Here is an 18,913-nt window from a genome sequence, read left to right as displayed (position 1 = left end):
ATAATGTTAATGAAATATAGAACAATATGTTCTGTAATAGTTATATGATACATTAAGTAAATACTTTGTTTAATAGCGTTACTCGTACTAAAATCTTGAAATCTTTATTAAGTCAAACATAAAATCGTTCAAGCACTTACTTTTATTTATTAATACGAACGCGTTTGAGTGAAATTTAACTGAAAATAAAGAGTACTTATTTTTTTACATCGCAATAGTACTAATCTTATAAAACATAAATGTGCTTATAATTAAATATATATGTATCATATGTATCACATGATATAAATATAGCAGGATAAAATATATTTTTGAAATTCCCGCCTTCTGATGCATTGGCTTGCACCAAAATATAATGTATGCAATTCTCAGTTGCAAAGTTGACAAAGGCAAACTGCTATGCTCTCTCTCTCTCGATCCTCCGGGATTCCTAAGTTTGTCGTGGAATAGTTCGCTATTTTCAACGCTAGATGGCGCTTATTTTTCAACCTCAAACCCTCTGGTGCTAAAACGCCCAAGTTTGTCGTGGAATAGTTCGTTACCTTCAACGCTAGATGGCGCCTATTTCTCGACCTCAAACCCTCTGGTGCTAAAACGCCCAAGCTTGTCGAGATATCCATCTAGCGTGGATGATACGAACTATTCCACGACAAACTTGGGCGTTTTAGCACCAGAGGGTTTGAGGTTGAAAAATGAACGCCATCTAGCGTTGAAGGTAACGAACTATTCCACGACAAACTTGGGCGTTTGGCCGGAAATCAGAGATGCCAGATTCAGCACCCGGTGCCCTACTCACACATACCAGATCACGCGTACGTGAGCTCGTAGAGTTTCGGAAAGTCGGCAAAGGCAAATTGACACATGCCCTCTTTCTCGATTATTCCGAAACTGCCCGAAGTAATTTCAGACCGCCTCGTGAGAGTCGAGAGAGAAAGACTCACATTTGCCTTCTCGCTCTTAACAACTGAAATCCGACTTCACGTCAACAACATACGATTCGGAATCTCGACTGCCCAGGTATTTTTACTTGCCTTTCCTAGAGTTCATTACTGAACTCTGCAAATTACCTGGTTTCTATTTGCCTCTGTAGACCTCTGATGACCAGTGCTGACAAAAGTACAGAACTCCCGACAACTTTTGACATCATACAGCGACTGTTATTGACTGCTCCTGATTACTGCTTGCCTCTGCTGGACTCTGCTGACCATCGTTTATATTTCTGACAACCTATAACGATTACTACTGACTTCTGCTAACCTCTGTTGATCTTTGCTGATCTCTGTCAGCGTGCGCTTGTCTTTGCTGAACATTCCTGGCCTCTGCCGAACGCTACTGACCACTGCAGGTATTTCTGATAATGTATAACGATTAATACTTACTACTGCATGCCCCTACAAGTCTCTGCTTGCCTTTGCAGGTTTCTGCTTGCCTGTGCATGGCTTTGCTGGCCTCTGCTGAACATTGCTGACCACTCTTGATGCTTCTGGCAACGTATAACGATTACAACTTGCTACTGTCAGCCTCTCCCAACCTCTGCTGGCTTCTGCTGACCACCCCTGATGCTTCTGGCAACGTATAACGATTACAACTTGCTACTGTCAGCCCTCCCAGCCTCTGCTGACCTCTGCTGACCACCCCTGATGCTTCTGGCAACGTACAACGATTACAACTTGCTACTGCTTGCCCCTGCTAGTCTCTGCATGCATCTGCATCCCTCTGCTGACCTCTGCTGGCCCCTGCTGACCACGCTGGCCTTTGTTAACAACTTCTAACATAATGTACATGTATTAAAACTTTGTATAATGTAAATCTATGACAATAAATGATATAATTTCAAAGAATTCTATGTGTTCTCATCACTTTTACCTTTCTTTTCCTCTCCCCATTATTCCCTTAGTTATAAGAAACCGTTTCTCTACTTAAAACTGGAATTCCAAAGTGCCAGGAGCGTTTTCTGAAATGCCGGTGACCTTGACCCACTTTCGAAACTGGGTCAAGGCCAAATCCTGATTCCCAAAGCGCCCGGAATTTTTCTAAGATTCGATGGCCTTGACCTACTTTCGAAATTGGGTCAAGGCCATCCGGATTTCCAAGTCGGCCGGAAGATTTCTGAAATTTCGAATGGCCTTGACCCACTTTCGAAATTGGGTCAAGGCCATCCGGATTTTCGAAGCGCCCGGAAGATTTCTGAAATTTCGAATGGCCTTGACCCACTTTCGAAATTAGGTCAAGGCCATCCGGATTTTCGAAGCGCCCGGAATTTTTCTAAGATTCGAATGGCCTTGACCCACTTTCGAAATTAGGTCAAGGCCATCCGGATTTTCGAAGCGCCCGGAATTTTTCTAAGATTCGAATGGCCTTGACCCACTTTCGAAACTGGGCCAAGGTCAAGGTCAAATTCGGATTTCCAAAGTTCCCGGAACATTTCTAAAATGCTGGTGAACTTGGGAAGAAGGTGGTACGCATCTTATAGGTAAGAGAATGATTTGGAGAGGAAAAGGACGGTAAAAAATGATGAGAATACATAGAATTCTTTGAAATTATATCATTTATTGTCATAGATTTACATTATACAAAACTTTAATACATATAAACGTATTATATTATATTACATCGTGTCACAATTTGTCAGCAATGGTCAGCAGTGGTCAGCGATGGTCAGCTGACGTCGGGAGATGTTGGCAGAGGCCAGCTTAGGTCGGGAGAGGCCAACGGAGGCCAGCAGAGACATGCAGAGGCAAGTAGAGTCCAGCAGGGGCAAGCAGTAACAAGTAGTAATCATTATACGTTGTCAGAAGCATCAGGGGTGGTCAGCTGTGGTCAGCAGAGGCTAGCAGTGGCAAGCAGTGGCAAACAGAGTCCAGCAGGGGCAGGCAGTGGCAAATTGTAATCGTTATACGTTGTCAGAAGTAACAGTAGTGGTCAGCAGCGGTCAGCAGAGGCGAGCAGAGGCATGTAGTGGCAAGCAGAGATCAGCAGAGGCGAACAGTAGCATATAGTAATTGTTATACGATGTCAGAAGCATCAGGGGTGGTCGGTAGTGTTCAACAGAGGCCAGCAAAGGCATGCACAGGCAAGCAGAAACCTGCAAAGGCAAGCAGAGACTTGTAGGGGCATGCAGTAGTAAGTATTAATCGTTATACATTATCAGAAATACCTGCAGTGGTCAGTAGCGTTCGGCAGAGGCCAGGAAAGTTCAGCAGAGACAAGTACATGCTGACAGAGATCAGCACAGACCAACAGAGGTTAGCAGAAGTCAGTAGTAATCGTTATAGGTTGTCAGAAATATAAGCGGTGGTCAGCAGAGGCCAGCAGAGACTGGGAGAGGCTAACAGTAGCCAGTAGTAATCGTTATACGTTGTCAGAAGTAACAGGAATGGTCAGCAGCGGTCAGTAGAAGCCAGCGGAGGGTGGCAGACGTCAGTAGTAATCGTTATACGTTGTCAGAAATTCCAGGAGTGGTTAGCAGCGGTCAGCAAGGGCCAGTGGAGACCTGTTGACGAGAGGTCGGATATTAGTTGTTCAAGTGCGAGAAGGGAAGTGTGAGTCTTTGTCTCTCGACTCTCACGAGACGGTCTGAACTTACTTTGGGCAGCTTCGGTGAATCGAGAATGAGGGCATATGTCATTTTGTCTTTGTCGGGTTTCTGAAACTCCACGAGCTCACGTACGCGTGATCTGACATAGTGTGAGAGAGCACCTTCGGTGCCTTTCTGGCATCTCTGCCGGAAATGGCTGTGCAAATCATGTACCACCGATGGGTCACACTTTCTTCAATCTATAGACAGGGAGCATCACGGACAAATTAAACGAACATTTAAGTGGATAAGAATGCAGTCACTTATGGAGACACTACTGTAGTTATTATAATAATAATAAGCTTTAGACACTGTTTATTAACCGCCCACTTAAGTGTCCGTTTAGTTTATCCGTGATGCTCCCTGTCTATATGATAAAGAAAGTGTGACCCGTCGGTGGTACGTGATTTGCACAGCCATTTACGGCAAAACGTCCAAGTTTGTTACCTTCAACGCTAGATGGCGCTTATTTTTCAACCTCAAACCCTCTGGTGCTAAAACGCCCAAGTTTGTCGTGGAATAGTTCGTTACCTTCAACGCTAGATGGCGCCTATTTCTCGACCTCAAACCCTCTGGTGCTAAAACGCCTAAGCTTGTCGAGAAATCCATCTAGGGTGGAGGATACGAACTATTCCACGACAAACTTGGGCGTTTTAGCACCAGAGGGTATAGAGTATAGTTGATGCCTCGTTCAATATGGACGCATCCATGGTTCCAGCTTTGAAGCATGATTGTGTATTCTAACCTAATTTTTTATATGTAAACATTATTTTTGACACATAGTAAGACGAGACAATGGTGCAAAGCAAAATATTTTTAAAAAATCGGGCATTAGGATATGTCAGTAATCACATTCCTCTTGTAACAAGATACATCGAAAGACGAAAAGAAAATCTTATAGTAACATGCGTTGGGAACGCATTTCACACGTACGGTTGCGCTCATTTTACACTTCTTAGTGTGTCAGGAACGCATCCTGGAGACATTACGTGCTTATCAGCAGATACCTATCACATATATACAGCATGTAAAAATGTCATATATGCATGGAGGAGAGGGACAGAACTAAAGCATACCTATAAAGGTCATGAAAGCACTGTGCATACACTCTTACCTTTTGGACCACATTTAATATCTGTTGATGAAGATAGCAATGTTAAAGTATGGGATATTAAATTGGAACAGCTCGTTTTGGAGCTTAACTTTAGCAATAAGATTTTCAAAATAACAACATTAATGCATCCTAACACTTATATGAATAAAGTTGTATTTGGAAGTGAACAGGGTCAATTACAGTTATGGAATCTGAAGCTTGCACAATCAATTTACACATTTATTGGTTGGAATACACCAGTAACTGTAATCGAACAAGCCCCTGCAATAGATGTTGTAGCTGTGGGTTTGAACGATGGAAGAATTATATTACACAATCTGAAATATGACGAAACTCTTTTTGAATTGGTACAAGATTGGGGCTCTGTAATATCAATTAGTTTTCGTACAGATGAATACCCAATCATGGCCACAGGAAGCTCAGATGGCCATATTGTGTTTTGGAACTTAGAAAAGCAACATGTAGAAAGTCAACTGTATAAAGCACATTTTGATGCAGTGACTGGTTTAAAATATTTACCAAACGAGCCATTATTAGTGTCATCATCACCTGATAACTCTTTGAAGCTATGGATATTTGATTTAGCTGATGGTGCTGGCAGACTTTTAAGAATTAGAGAGGCACATGCAGAACCACCTACTGCAATTCGTTTCTATGGGAACGAAGGCACCAATATATTAACAGCTGGAAGCGATTCTTCCTTAAGAATATTTTCCACAGTTACAGAAATTTTGAACAAAAGTTTAGGAAGAGCATCATTTAACAGAAAAGCTTCAAAAAAGAAAGGAAGGACAGTAGATGATCATTTGATAATGCCACCAATAAGTGAATTCTGTGCAGAAACTACAAGAGAAAAAGAATGGGATAATATTGCAGCAATACATATTGGCTTGGGCACAGTTACTACATGGTCCTATAACAAAGCTAGAATGGGTGAACATAAACTATTGCCAGAAAAATTTAAAGGGAACCACAATGCTGTAGCAAGCACTGTATGCTTGACAAAATGTGGAAACTTTGCTGTTATAGGCTACAATACAGGTCATGTAGAAAGATTTAATATGCAATCAGGGCATCACAGAACTAGTTATGGCAATAATAAAGGTGCGCATAAGGGACCTGTAAAAGGTGTAATGGTGGATCCTTTGAATCAAACTGTTATTTCTGCTGGAAGAGACACTTTCATAAAGTTTTGGGATTTTAATCAAAAGAGAGGTAGGAAAAATAAATCGATTCGGAATGTTATTAATTTTAACGCGAGGGTTGACAATCTTTTGGGCAAAAAGTACTATAATTAATTAATAAAAAGGAAAAGAAAATAAAGTCACATATATACAGTACTGCCCGTTTTAGCGTCCATTGCCATCCTCCCCAGTTCTTGGAAGTTAGCTGGCTTCTAGCGTTGAGTGAATCGTTCGTAAAATTTGACTCGTCCCGCATTCTTATCTCAGTTGAATTCGTAGAATTCACCTCACTGCATAGATTTAATGCAGACGACCGGCTTCTTGCCGCACGATGCATTTGTCTTCGTTATTTTCAGTTGGAGAAACAAGGAAAGACATGCGATCGTGCGTCAAAAAGCGTTCGAAAATGGGCACTACTATGACACTATCTCATTTACAATTGCAATATTTGCCCCTTCCACTGAAATGCCTTTTTGTCTTCTTTAAGCATTCAGTACGTATATTGTATAATTTTAAGGGAATACACAACCAAGAACAAAATTATCAATGGGTGAACCGGTTGAATGGCTAAGGTATCACGATGAAAGTTCGCTTACGGCCGTAGCGTTGGAAGATTTTAGTATTGTATTAATAGATCTTGATACAACAAAAATTGTACGACGTTTCGAGGGACATCAAGCACGAGTAACAGATGCATGTTTTAATCCAGATTCAAGATGGTTAATAACAGCATCAATGGATTGCACAATCCGTACATGGGACATTCCTTCTTCGAATCTAATAGATGTTTTTCAGGTATGCCTTCGTACACATTTTTGTTGAATTTTAAATCTATTACTAATATTATGCATTATTAATACTGGAAAAGTAACTAAATTAATGAAAAAACTTTATACATTAATACGTTCGCTCTTACGCGTCACTTTTCGCATAAATCGAAAACTGAACTGAATGTTTCGATTGTATCGATATTGATATTTTACAATGGCGTTCCAGGTTCCAGAGGCATGTACGTCTTTACATTTTTCTCCGACAGGTGAATTCCTTGCCACAACACATGTATGTAACGTTGGAATATATTTATGGTCAAATCGAACTCTGTATTCTTATATTTCGCTAAAAGCGGTAAACAAAGACGATCCGATTCCAATGATCGATCTTCCAAATTCAGTAGTAGAAGTAATCGATATCAAAGATGACGAACTCATTGAACCAGAACCAGAATACATTTCTCCAGATCAACTTCACAATGATCTTATTACAATGTCTGGCTTGGCTCAGTCGAGATGGCAAAATCTACTTAACATAGATATCGTTAGGAAAAGAAATAAACCGAAAGAACCACCCAAAGCACCAGAAAGTGCTCCTTTCTTTTTGCCAACGGTTCCATCGTTAGAACTGAAATTTGATTTCTCAGATGTACAGAATACGGAACCAAATAAGAAACTGATAATTCATCCCGATTTACAAAATCTTACTATTTTCGGTAAATCTCTACTATCCGTTAAGGACGATGAATTTGAAGTTATTGTCGAAAAATTGAAATATATGAGTCCAACTTCTATCGATTTTGAAATTCAATCGCTTTCAACCGACGAAAACACGGTGAATACCCTGTTGCTTCATTTTATGAAAATGATACATTACATGATAGAAAAGAAAACGGATTTTGAATTGGCACAAGCTTATTTAGCTGTGTTTTTAAAGTGGCATGGAACTGTAATAACAGAGACCGAATCGTTAAGAAGTTATTTGACTACGTTACAAGAAGCCCAATCAAAGAGTTGGATTTTATTAAGAGATAAATTGTTTTATAATCTTAGTGTTGTACAAGCTTTGAAAAAATTGTAATATATTTTGAGAGTAAAATTATTGTTTTGTATATTTTTAAATGCGTCATTACTTATAAAATATTTGATTTATTATAGCATGTTACAAATTTAAGTTTAGGTATTATCACGATTACTTACAATTATTTTTTCAATGGAAATTCATACATTATATTCACCAAGCCTTAACCATAATTGTAAGAAAGATTCCAGTCATAAATATAATTTACATATATGTATATAGAACAATTAAGAAAATAACTGTATAATTCTTGTAATACATATATATAATTTTGACAATGAGTAGAGTATCATAGATTTTATAACTATTTCGGAGTATGGCAGTATATACATTATGGTTCATAAATTATTCAAAACGGTACAAAAGTCATTCTCTGTAAGCTAGGAAATTATGTAACTGTTCCATTGTTCCAGGCTCTAGTGCTAAATCTTCAATATATTCTTCAAAGTTTATAACAATCCTGTAAAGACTTCTCTTTGTTGTACCACATAAAGATCGAAGAATTTGTTTAATAAATTCATCATCTTCATCTTGCTTTTTTACAATATTTAACTTTTGTAATTTATCAAGAGCTTGTTTCAAAGCAAGTAAGGTATTAATTATAAGTGGTAGATCCTTCAGTACAATTCCATAGAAATCTTCACTTATTGATAATGCAGATAAGGAAGAAATTGCTTCAGCAGCCCAAACAATTGATTGTCCATTGAATAAAATATGACACACTTTGCCACCTTCCACTTCACCAAAGATGTAAGAAATAAGTGGTTTGGAAAGCAAATACTTAAGAAAATTGTTCCACTTTGCTTTTACAAATTGTTGAATGAAAAGTTCATTGTCAATATCTTTTTTTACATCACTTTGTTGAATACATGTTGGTGCTTCCTCTTTTACTAAATTGCGCATTTGGTATACATATTCTTTTTGATATAAACTACCCTTTGTTAACACAGCTGTGTTTGAAGTACATGATGGAATTTGTTCTGGATATTTAACACATGCTGCACTAAGTTCATCTGAAAATTTCTTAATAAATCCAATGCATGTTTCTACAATGCAATTCCAATTGTAAGGATGACCACCAGGTTGACTCAGTGAAAATAATACGCTTCTTCTTGCCTTGTCCTTTTGTGCCATAGTGACTAAATCCAAGTACCCTAAGTGTTGCATTATTGGTATTTTATCCATGGATAATGCTTCTGGAAGTGTTACTTCAGGGTTATCATTACTAAATACATTACTTTGTTTAAACTCAAATGGAATCCATTGTGTCAAATGCAGATTGAATAATAAATATGTGCTATAGATTGCCAATACAAATATCAATTGGTATAACCACAAACGGAAAATCAATGGCAGATTTATTAATCTAGGAATGCTATTCAATGGTTCATTTTCCAATTCTGCGGATGCTAAGAACAATATCACAGAACGAAAGTAAGAGCCCAGAAAGTAATAGATAATTAAATAGTATAAAGTTGGCCACACACACTTGACCATTAATGACGGTAGCAGTGTGTTTAATTCTGTCTTAAATCTATAGAACTTTGACATGGATATAATAGGAAATTTTAAGTAATTTACACGTAAGATGCTAATCTTAAAGAAAAAGTACAATCCGCTCCAAAATCCACTTAAGAACAGAAAATAATGTTCTTCCATTAGACATATTCCATAGATTACAGTACATTCTGTTGTTAAAAAATTGTATGCTCCTCCTTGGACTGACAAATGCAACCAAACAAGGAGGCCACTGATGATAATGTGTAAAACACCCATTAAAATATTTTGAGGTGTGAATATTCTACAAAATTTTGCAAATCTGCTTTTCAGATAAGGTGGAGTATTCGAGTAACTTTTACTACAGATAATCCCTTGGAAGAACGTAACGGTAGCAAGAACGCAGAAATAACTCCACATACGAAACGAGGTTATCGTTGTCCATGTGTTTTGAAACCACGATGTATAGTTTGTATTCAGATTTGTGATTAAAAACAAGCATGATACAAGAAAAAATTGCACTGCTATGCTAGAGATTATAGCTAAGAACATCCTCTGCATCAACAATTCCTTGCATCCCTTTTTATTTGTCTGCATCATCTTGTTTTATGTCAGTTAACCTTCAATGCCTTGATATTTTATACAATGTGTAATTCAAAATTCTTTCAAACAAATCGGCATAACAAAAATGTTCTTCAAAGGTGTGAAACTTATATAAACTTATCGTTTATCTTCATGATTGTAGTTCGTTATATATCCATTATTATGGAATAATAAAAACGATAAACAATTCAAACTTCGAAAAGCCGGCACGCTTGTGAATTTTCCGTTAATTTTATCAAGCGCGCCACTAGGGTAACTTTCATAAAACGAACATTAAAGGATATATTATAAATGTAATATGAAAATCAATTTTAAATAGTTAGAAAGTATATATATATTTATTGTAAAATTAAAGATATTTATTAATTAATTAATTTATGGCTTAAATTATGACCCAGCCCCGCTGGCGGTCTGTTAAATATTATGCAAATATGAATGCTTGTTTCTAAGCCACAATGATTCTTATTATATATTAAATATTATAGCTATACGAATAATACTTACGAATGAACGTTTTACTGTTTTTCCGTAGTTTCCTTTCTATTTTGTATTCTATGTTTCTAGTAAGAAAATGTAAGTCAAGTGCTTGATACGTTTTCGAACCCGAACAGGAACTATTCATTATTCAGCGAAGGTTGCCTTACTAGTAACATCTTTAATTAACCCGCATGTCATTTTCAATGCGCCTATATAAATATATAGTATAAACAAAATGGATTAAAGTTTTATAAAAATTGGTTTTTGTTATTTTATGGAACTGTTGATTACCTGTCGTCATGTGGAAGTGCCATAAATGTGGGAAACCAGTATACTTCGGTCAGTCCCAATCTTCACATATATTAAAAAGGCGTACTAATTTTGACAAGTACCGTTTCCTGTCATTAGAACGAATTGATTCCTTTCTTTTTTCGTTTATATGAATGTTATGATACTTGAATATTTCTCAGACACCGAGATTATTCGATGGTTCTTTTGTGCATGTATTGGTCGAATATTTCATCGTTAATAAAAACATAATTTATTTTAATTAAAAAAGCAATCCAAACAATGTTTATTCTTTATTTTGGCAATCCGACGATTTTACTGTTTACGTATTAAGGAAAAGATGAATAACATGTGTGGAAGTTCAAGTTTATTTGTATGTTACAGATATCAATTTAAATTAATAATGTAGTATGCTTTTATAATTTTTAATTCTATTAAAAATATTTATAATACACCAAAGGAACAAATATAACAGTTGGTTTATACATTTTTTATACTAATGTACGAATTTTTAGAAATGAAATCAATACATTCTATACAAGTATAATATGAATATATCTATTTAATTTGATAAAACAATTCAAAGAATTGTATATATTTTTAGCTGAACGTAAACAATCATTGGGATATGATTGGCATCCAGAATGTTTACGCTGTGAAGAATGTGGAAAAAGATTGAATCCAGGCCAGCATGCAGAGGTGCAATAACATTTTATTGCAAAATTATTGTTATAATACCTTTATAATATTTAATGAATTTAAAATATATTTAAAATGTATTTAATGTATTATTTATTAGTATTGTCAATGTACTGTTATTAATTATAAATCATAAAGTGGTATGATTGACATTACTTTTTATATATTAATATATAGCACAAAGGTGTACCATATTGTCATGTACCATGTTATGGAGCACTTTTTGGACCACAATTATTTGGTCATGGAACAAGAGTTGAATCACACACAAGCTTTGGAAAAAAAGAAGCTAGGCCATCATTACCTAGGTATGACATTTAACGAATATTCTCAAACTAATATAGTAATTAAATTTTGTTATGTTCAGATCACACTTGGAGTCAAAACTGAAAGTTTTCAATCAATATTATGAAGGCAAAAGTGGTGGATTTCGGAGTCGCGAGGTAAATAAATTTTTTATTATTCATATATTTATATTTAGGAAAGTACGAAATAAATAGATAGTCGCGATTTATTTGATACAGGTCAATGGAAGATTAATATTAGAAGGTGCACTTCGAATTTATTGGGGCGTTCGAGGAGTAATTCATTTAAAAGAAGATGACGATCAACGTACAGTGGTTACAGCGCGGAATAGAAACTCATGCAGGCGTAGCGTTTCCGATGTTCGTACATTTTTTATGTAGAAATGTGCGCCTAGTTGGAACTTTATATAGTAATATATGTTTTAAATTTTTATATTAGAGTATAGAAGATGAGGATAAGGAGGAAAATTCCGTGAAGGGTACATCGGAGCAGGATACAGAAACTGAAGCAAAATCTGTTCCAACTTCGCCTGATCACCTTAAAAGTCTTACTTTGCCAATGAAATTAGATGTTAAGTCCATGGAATGGGATGAGCTCGATGAACTTCTTCAGGTAATAAACTGATTCTTTAAATTTCTGGTTATTAGACGTGTTTTATATTGTTATTTAATTTTATTTTTCGGAATATTTATTCTCCAGGTTGAACGCAAAGTTGAGGACGGCAATAAATTATATCAAACAATGCCTGAAAATCTACCGTCGATTAGTTCGCAAACTAGTGCGGACGCACTACCGCTTTCTTCTCAGTCCAGTCTCGATAAATCTGATTCTTGTGAAAATTCAGAAACAAGTAGTCCTAATCACCAAACCACCCGCGGTAACGACAGTAGCATAACCAGTACACCGACGCACAGTATAGGTAGCTCGTCTAGTACCGATACACCTATTTACCATGGAACACCAAATCGAAACGGGACGCTTCGAAGGATAGAATATTTCGATAGTTTGGAAAAAAATATACCTTGTAACAGAACTATCAGCACCGACGATAGTTGGATAGAGAAAGGATTAAATCGATCGATGTCTGGACCAGACTGTCTGCAAAGACATCGAACGGACAGTGATACAGACTCCGTGAACTCTCTTCAATTTAGAGAAGATGATAACATGACGATGTCCACCGATAGCGGATTAGAGGTAATTGAACTTTGATCAACATTAGGCCGCGAGATATCTCAGCTAGGAATGCGAAGTTAACTATCATTTTGCATTTCTACGTGCGTTATTTTTCAAACGTGTGCATTTATAATATATTTTAGCTGGACGGGGTAGTTTTACGACGAAAACAAGGGTCTACTGCGATCAGACGTCGACCCGGAGGTCGGCGACAATCCCGTAGTCGTTTGCGGCGTCGTTGTTCGATCAACGGACATTTTTATAATCGTGAAACCAGCTTTTTCACACCGCCACATGGATCTCAAATGTCTGTTTGGATTACGAGCTTAGTAAATACTCAAGAAGTTATCAATCTCATGTTGGACAAGTATAAAGTCGACGCTAAGCCGGACAACTTTGCGTTATTCGTGGTCCGTGATAATGGCGGTGAGTTGAATCAATAATTTTGCTTCTAAAATATACATATATCGTAACCTAATATTTTACACAAATATTTCGTAACCTAACCTATACAAATGTAAGACAAGTGTAAGAACACGTAATGACCAAATTGTTGAATCGACCACTCCTTCGATTCGCGCTCAAGACGAGGTTCATGGTAGGGAAAAATTCTTTCTTCGATTCTCCCATCTACGCGCCAGCACGCAGCCCTACCATGAGCCTCTCCCAACTACAAATTTGGGGAAAGTTAACTTGCTCGTTGATCAACAACGGCAACTTTCTCCAACGTCTTCAAGCGACGTTTTCGTTCCGACGTGGCACGCACCCTCTTCCAAGGGCATCGTTGCAAGGGAGCTTGGAAGGGAGGAGGCGGCGTCGGAGTTGTCTTTCAGACAGTTCGTTCTAACACTCGATCTTCAAACATCATCCTCACATTCTCACAATGGCTGGAACTAAGTCATATCTCTTCGACCAAACACAATGTACTGTCCCCCGCTGACTTGAAGTCCCGTAGCAGGAATGTGAGAAAAGTAGAGGGGATACACCTATTCCCACATACGCATAGAACTCTGATTCGCTATTCGTCGCGGTAGTTACACACATATGTGGACTGCCTAAGAGCAAAGGAGCAAAACAGTTAGATGAGCGGTTCAAGTTCGACTCCTCGTGCCCCTGTGGCGTCCCGCGAGACTTCAAGTCAGCGAACCACAATAGTTTAGTTTCTAAAATTACGTGTATAATAAACGTTAGAAAACTCAAATCTCTCAAAACCTTGCATTCCTCCACCCGGAATATTAATTTATTATTGGAAGACGCGAGTCCGACATTGACAAATGATGACCAAATAATGCTTTTTTTTCTAGAACAAAGAAGATTGAGAGAGGACGAGTATCCTTTAGAGGTTAGAGTAGTGTTGGGTCCGCACGAAAACGTTGCCAGGCTCTTTTTGGTGGATAAACTTTCGACACCGGAAATCAGCTCCGATGTCGCTCAATTTCTCAATCTATCTTTGGCAGAGTGTCACGGTATTTTGCAACGTTATCATTACGAGGAGGAACGTCAAATTCTTGTGTTAAAAGAGAAGTAAGTTTTTATGGAAATTGTATATAATTCCCAGGAAATAATTAGTATAAAATATACTTAAATTTTGTTTATTTGAAATTTCCAGATACAAAGAGATGCGACGAAGAATACGACAAAGAATGGAGGAGCTAAAGGTCCGACTGTAGTTAGTACGTATACTTAATGAATACTTGAATATCCATATCATTATTTTTCTATTAATCCCCACTTGAAGATCATTCTTTCTTTTTTATAAATTATTCACTGCGAAAAATATTTTGTTGTAATCGATTTCAAGGTATGTATCACAATATGGTACATAATCCTTAATCCATGACTTATTTGAAAGTTCAAGCATATCAATGAAATATTGATTTACGTTTGAATGTGTTAAGCGATAACGTACTAACATCTTCTAGATTAAAAACTTGTTATTTCATTATCCAGTTGTAATCATATTTTGCATCTTTACTGCATTTATCTGTACTCTGTATGCGCAGCTATTACCGAATCGTTCAGTGCAATTTAATTAGAAATTTATATATCTAAATGACATATTTTTTAAGTCGACTGTGCATTGTACAAGAGTCATACAGTCATATAAGTCATTGTTTAAGATGATATCGTCTAAATTGCTAATTGTTATACGTACAGGGTGTGACGTAATTCGCGGTACAATCGAAAAAAAGGATTATTCTTCGTGATATAATTAGTCGAAAGTTCGGGAGAAAATATTTCTAAGAGAGGATTTCTTTTTGAAAATATCGAGCTTGAAAATATGTGATCTATATATGCACTATGCGAGGTCTTGTGTACACAACTTTTATTCTACATATTTGTATTAATTTTCCACAAGGAATCACCTGTCTTTCGATTAAGTCGCAAATTTCGCCTCATCCTCTACAAAGCTTTACTTCGATTATTTGTACGATCAGTAAAAACGAATGAAATCATTGTCGCCAACTTATAAAACGCGATAAAATATCCGTGTATTAGATAGATATCAATATTAAGTCAATTTATATGACTTCTGATTGAAACGAAGAGGAATTTTTATAATTATATTTGTCGCTGTTTAGAATGTACAATTATTAATACAATGCTGTCCAACTTCTCACCTGGTGAGGATCATGTTCTTCTAAATTTTGTTTTCACGTAGGTGCCAAAACAAAAATATTGTATATTGAACGATAAATAGAAATAGAAGTTTAACGAAGAAATTGTTGAATTTAAAATGGAAATATTAGAGAAGACGTAACGTTTTAAAAATATATGTATATGTATATATCGTCACACAACAGGGTGAGTCGTCTAACACTGGAACTGCAAATATCTATATTTTTCTCGATGACGGAGGAAAAGAGATCGAGGAAGGAAATTTTCGTTTTAAAAATGCATGTACTATAATAAGATTCACTTTTCTTAACATTAGAGTTTTCAGAATTTCAAAGACACTTAAATTTTTTCAAGTTACGCGCGTTTCCTTCTTCGATTTTTTTTTTTAGTATCATCAGAGTTAAAAGAAAAGTTGAAACACTTGTAATTCCAGTCCTATACGACTCACGCTCTGTATATGTATGTATTGCCTAGATGAAAATGGCTATAAACAATTGTACCTTGGGATACATTAGTTGGACAGCTCCGATCGAATCCATAGATAGAAAGATTGTTATTACTTAATAGCAATGTTCTGTACTTGTCACTGCCACAGTTGCTAGATAATTAGTGAAAGTTTTATCGTAAAATAATACGATAGTAAGAAAGGGATTGCTTCGAACATAAGTTCCATAATTCGTTTTTAATGGTATTTTAATTAACGTAATCGAGTCGCGAATAGTCCACAGTTTTCGAATGTAATTTAAGAAAATGAATTTTATTCGCACGGTAATCGTTTCGCAATTTTATTGCTAATTAGCGATTCTGATTAATCGTAACTGTAACATAATCGCGTTCGTCACGTTGGATACTTCGATACGATCGACTTTGAAACATTCTTCCTGCATAACGAAGGATCGTAGCTTATTATAAAATTTATTTAGATTTCGATTTACATTTGAATCATTAGCGTAATTTAAATTAATGACGTGAAGGCTCACTTTCGAGTTCGAATTAAATTCTCTCTTGATTAGATTATGTACAAGTCGTTCTTGTGTAATGTCTTTAATGTTCTATTTTCTAGATTTTTTTTTAGACGTTTTCTAATTCGCTAATTTTATACTGTCGGGATATAACACACGAAATGTTCAGTAGTTTAGGTTGAAATAAAAACACTTCCGTTTTTTAACAAAATAGTTCGATAAATTATTGATTAATAAGACTTCGAATTGTATGCAGTCTCTGAAAATATTCATTAGAAGAGTCTCTCTGGTAGAAAATTAAAGAATATGATTTTCGTTCTTATGATAAATGCGTTGTTTCGTTGACAGTATTCAGCATTCCGGTTTCACGCAAGAACGAACAATCCTTATGTATTTTTGATAAATTGTTTAGAGAATCCTTTCTACGAGGGCGTTTTGAGATTAGTTTCGTACGAAGTACTTCTTAAACAGTGAGAGATTTCATCAATATTACATTTCATGGTCATTTAGCAGGTATCGTTTTCACAAAGTTTTATTACCTTCTTGTTCTTTGTCGTTTAAACAGTCGGTGCCTCTTATTATTTAACAATTGCTTCGTACGGTACTCGTCTCAAGATAATTCTGTATGTCATAGAGTTTCTATTAGCAGCTGTTATGTATCTAAAAGACTTCTAACTTCCGTGCGTAGACGTGGTCCAGGCAACTGGAAGTACTTATGCACAATTACGATTGTACAGTCACATACTTAATATTGCACAGTGCAATTGTTTTCCTTCCCGCGCGAAAAGGTGCACGGCGAAAGAAGCGCAACTTTCAACAGGAAGGTGCAGGTCGATTGTTGACCGTTGTTTACGACAATAGCGATCGTTCGTGTAATCATAATTTTAAGCTAGTCACAGTTTTCGAATAGTCACACAGAGTAGTATGCCGCGACAGCGTTTGCGATTCGAGTCTCTTGGACAGATGTTACTTGTGTTGTTGTTAAGGTTCGTCAGACTATTTTATCAAAGACTTATTTCAATTAGTATGCTAATTATAGACAAAAAAATAATGTTAAAAATTACAATAACACGAAAGTAATCTACAATCGTGCAAAGTTTATTTGTCTTTTTGATTGTTGATTACGATTCTTCGCGAAACGCTTGTTCGTGTTGCACGGAACAAAGTAGATAAGGAAAGTTGAGATCAGCCAGGGCAATCTGGCGTCTGACCATAAGAGGAACGAAACTACTCGATCTTTGGACAGACATCTTATTTATGAACTTTGGGCAGCGACGAGTTATTCTTTTCGTAATTGATTAATGAAGTAAGAAGAAGATACCTTAGTCATTATTTCACTTCTCGCGTCAGTTTCCTCTTGTGTAATTCAGTCCATAAATTATATCGAAAAAACAAATGGTTTATGACCTACTCTTATTAGTATTTCTTTTTATTAATTTTGAGGTCTCGAATGCCTGTAAATTTTCTGACAGAACTCTGGATTTATCTGTTCCAAATATATTTGACCGAACGCTCGAATCGCGATCGCGTCGCGAAATAGAGTCTGCATGCGTATCGAATTATTGGCGTATTACGAAATTAATTTGAAGCGAAATAGAGAAAGAATAATCGTGGACTGGGCCACGCGAGACTAACCGTACGTATTTTTAAACAGAATAGCACGCGCTTTGTTTGCCATTTTATAACAGACGTTCGATGATAATCTTTACGCGTAATTGCGTCGATGTAATAGAGTTCTCCTTAGTTTATAAGGCAGCTTTCGCTAGCTATTAGGGAAAATCGTAATCGATATTTCGTAAGAACGCATTATGATCAATAACTTGTCTCTTCGTTTCCCCCTCCCCCGTAATTCGTTCGAGTATTTGATGGATGTCGCGTGGAATTTTCTATCGGAGCGTGTTTTCACGGAACGCGCGAAAGCGAAATAATGGAAGTGAAGGGAACAGAGTATGTATAGAATAGAAACATGGAAGCATTCGATCAGAGATTAAATTTAAAATACTCCGTACCATGACATACCCGTAGCGAACGTTCGCAAGAATAGAGGCGATACTCGATGTATCGAAGCGTATCGAGGGTACACCGAAACCGCACATGTCCGATATACGAACTATATAAATGTGAAATTGTACAATATACAAATGCATCGGAAATTTGTATGAAATCGTTGAGAAAATAATAAAGTGATTGCTTCTTTTTATTGGATACCACCCTCTCGCCAAGTAACATCCCTCCAAGTTTCTAAATTAAACGAAGAAATCTTTGGAAATTTTATACAGGGTGTTCGGCCACCCCTGGGAAAAATTTTAATGGAGGATTCTAGAGGCCAAAATAAGACGACAATCACGAATACCAATTTGTTGATGAAGGCTTCGTTAAACAGTTATTAACGTTTAAAGTTCCGACCGTACTAAATTTTTTTCTCGAAAATGCGCAAGATTTCGGGGGTATGTCTATTGACCAAAAATGATTGTAATTGATCCCCGCAACCGAAAATAATTTTTCAAAAACGATTTGAAATTTTTTTTTTCCGTCGAAAAATTGCACACCTTCTCGAATT

The 18,913-nt window shown here is 36.6% G+C and overlaps 3 protein-coding genes across 3 annotated transcripts; 2 read left to right on the top strand and 1 right to left on the bottom strand.

The window, feature by feature from the left end:
* Nucleotides 1–4,275: 4,275 nt before the first annotated feature.
* Nucleotides 4,276–7,733, top strand: LOC143345247 (WD repeat-containing protein 36). The gene is made up of 3 exons (XM_076772168.1): nucleotides 4,276–5,906; nucleotides 6,393–6,670; nucleotides 6,872–7,733. Exons 1-3 carry the CDS (start codon nucleotides 4,373–4,375, stop codon nucleotides 7,724–7,726), a joined length of 2,667 nt encoding a protein of 888 aa, XP_076628283.1. The 5' UTR covers nucleotides 4,276–4,372; the 3' UTR covers nucleotides 7,727–7,733.
* An 81-nt stretch (nucleotides 7,734–7,814) lies between these two features.
* Ndc1 (Nuclear division cycle 1) lies at nucleotides 7,815–10,416 on the bottom strand. The gene has a single exon (XM_076772511.1). It carries the CDS (start codon nucleotides 9,821–9,823, stop codon nucleotides 8,093–8,095), a length of 1,731 nt encoding a protein of 576 aa, XP_076628626.1. The 5' UTR covers nucleotides 9,824–10,416; the 3' UTR covers nucleotides 7,815–8,092.
* A 6-nt stretch (nucleotides 10,417–10,422) lies between these two features.
* Rassf (Ras association family member) lies at nucleotides 10,423–18,558 on the top strand. Its single transcript, XM_076772512.1, has 10 exons — nucleotides 10,423–10,642; nucleotides 11,196–11,290; nucleotides 11,468–11,598; nucleotides 11,658–11,733; nucleotides 11,815–11,955; nucleotides 12,035–12,208; nucleotides 12,296–12,793; nucleotides 12,916–13,198; nucleotides 14,077–14,296; nucleotides 14,382–18,558. Exons 1-10 carry the CDS (start codon nucleotides 10,603–10,605, stop codon nucleotides 14,440–14,442), a joined length of 1,719 nt encoding a protein of 572 aa, XP_076628627.1. The 5' UTR covers nucleotides 10,423–10,602; the 3' UTR covers nucleotides 14,443–18,558.
* Nucleotides 18,559–18,913: the final 355 nt, after the last annotated feature.

The sequence above is a fragment of the Colletes latitarsis genome, chromosome 9 (assembly GCF_051014445.1).
Source record: "Colletes latitarsis isolate SP2378_abdomen chromosome 9, iyColLati1, whole genome shotgun sequence".
NCBI lineage: Eukaryota > Metazoa > Arthropoda > Insecta > Hymenoptera > Colletidae > Colletes > Colletes latitarsis.
Note: the sequence above shows the minus strand (reverse complement) of the source record. Positions and strands in the feature narration are given on the sequence as shown.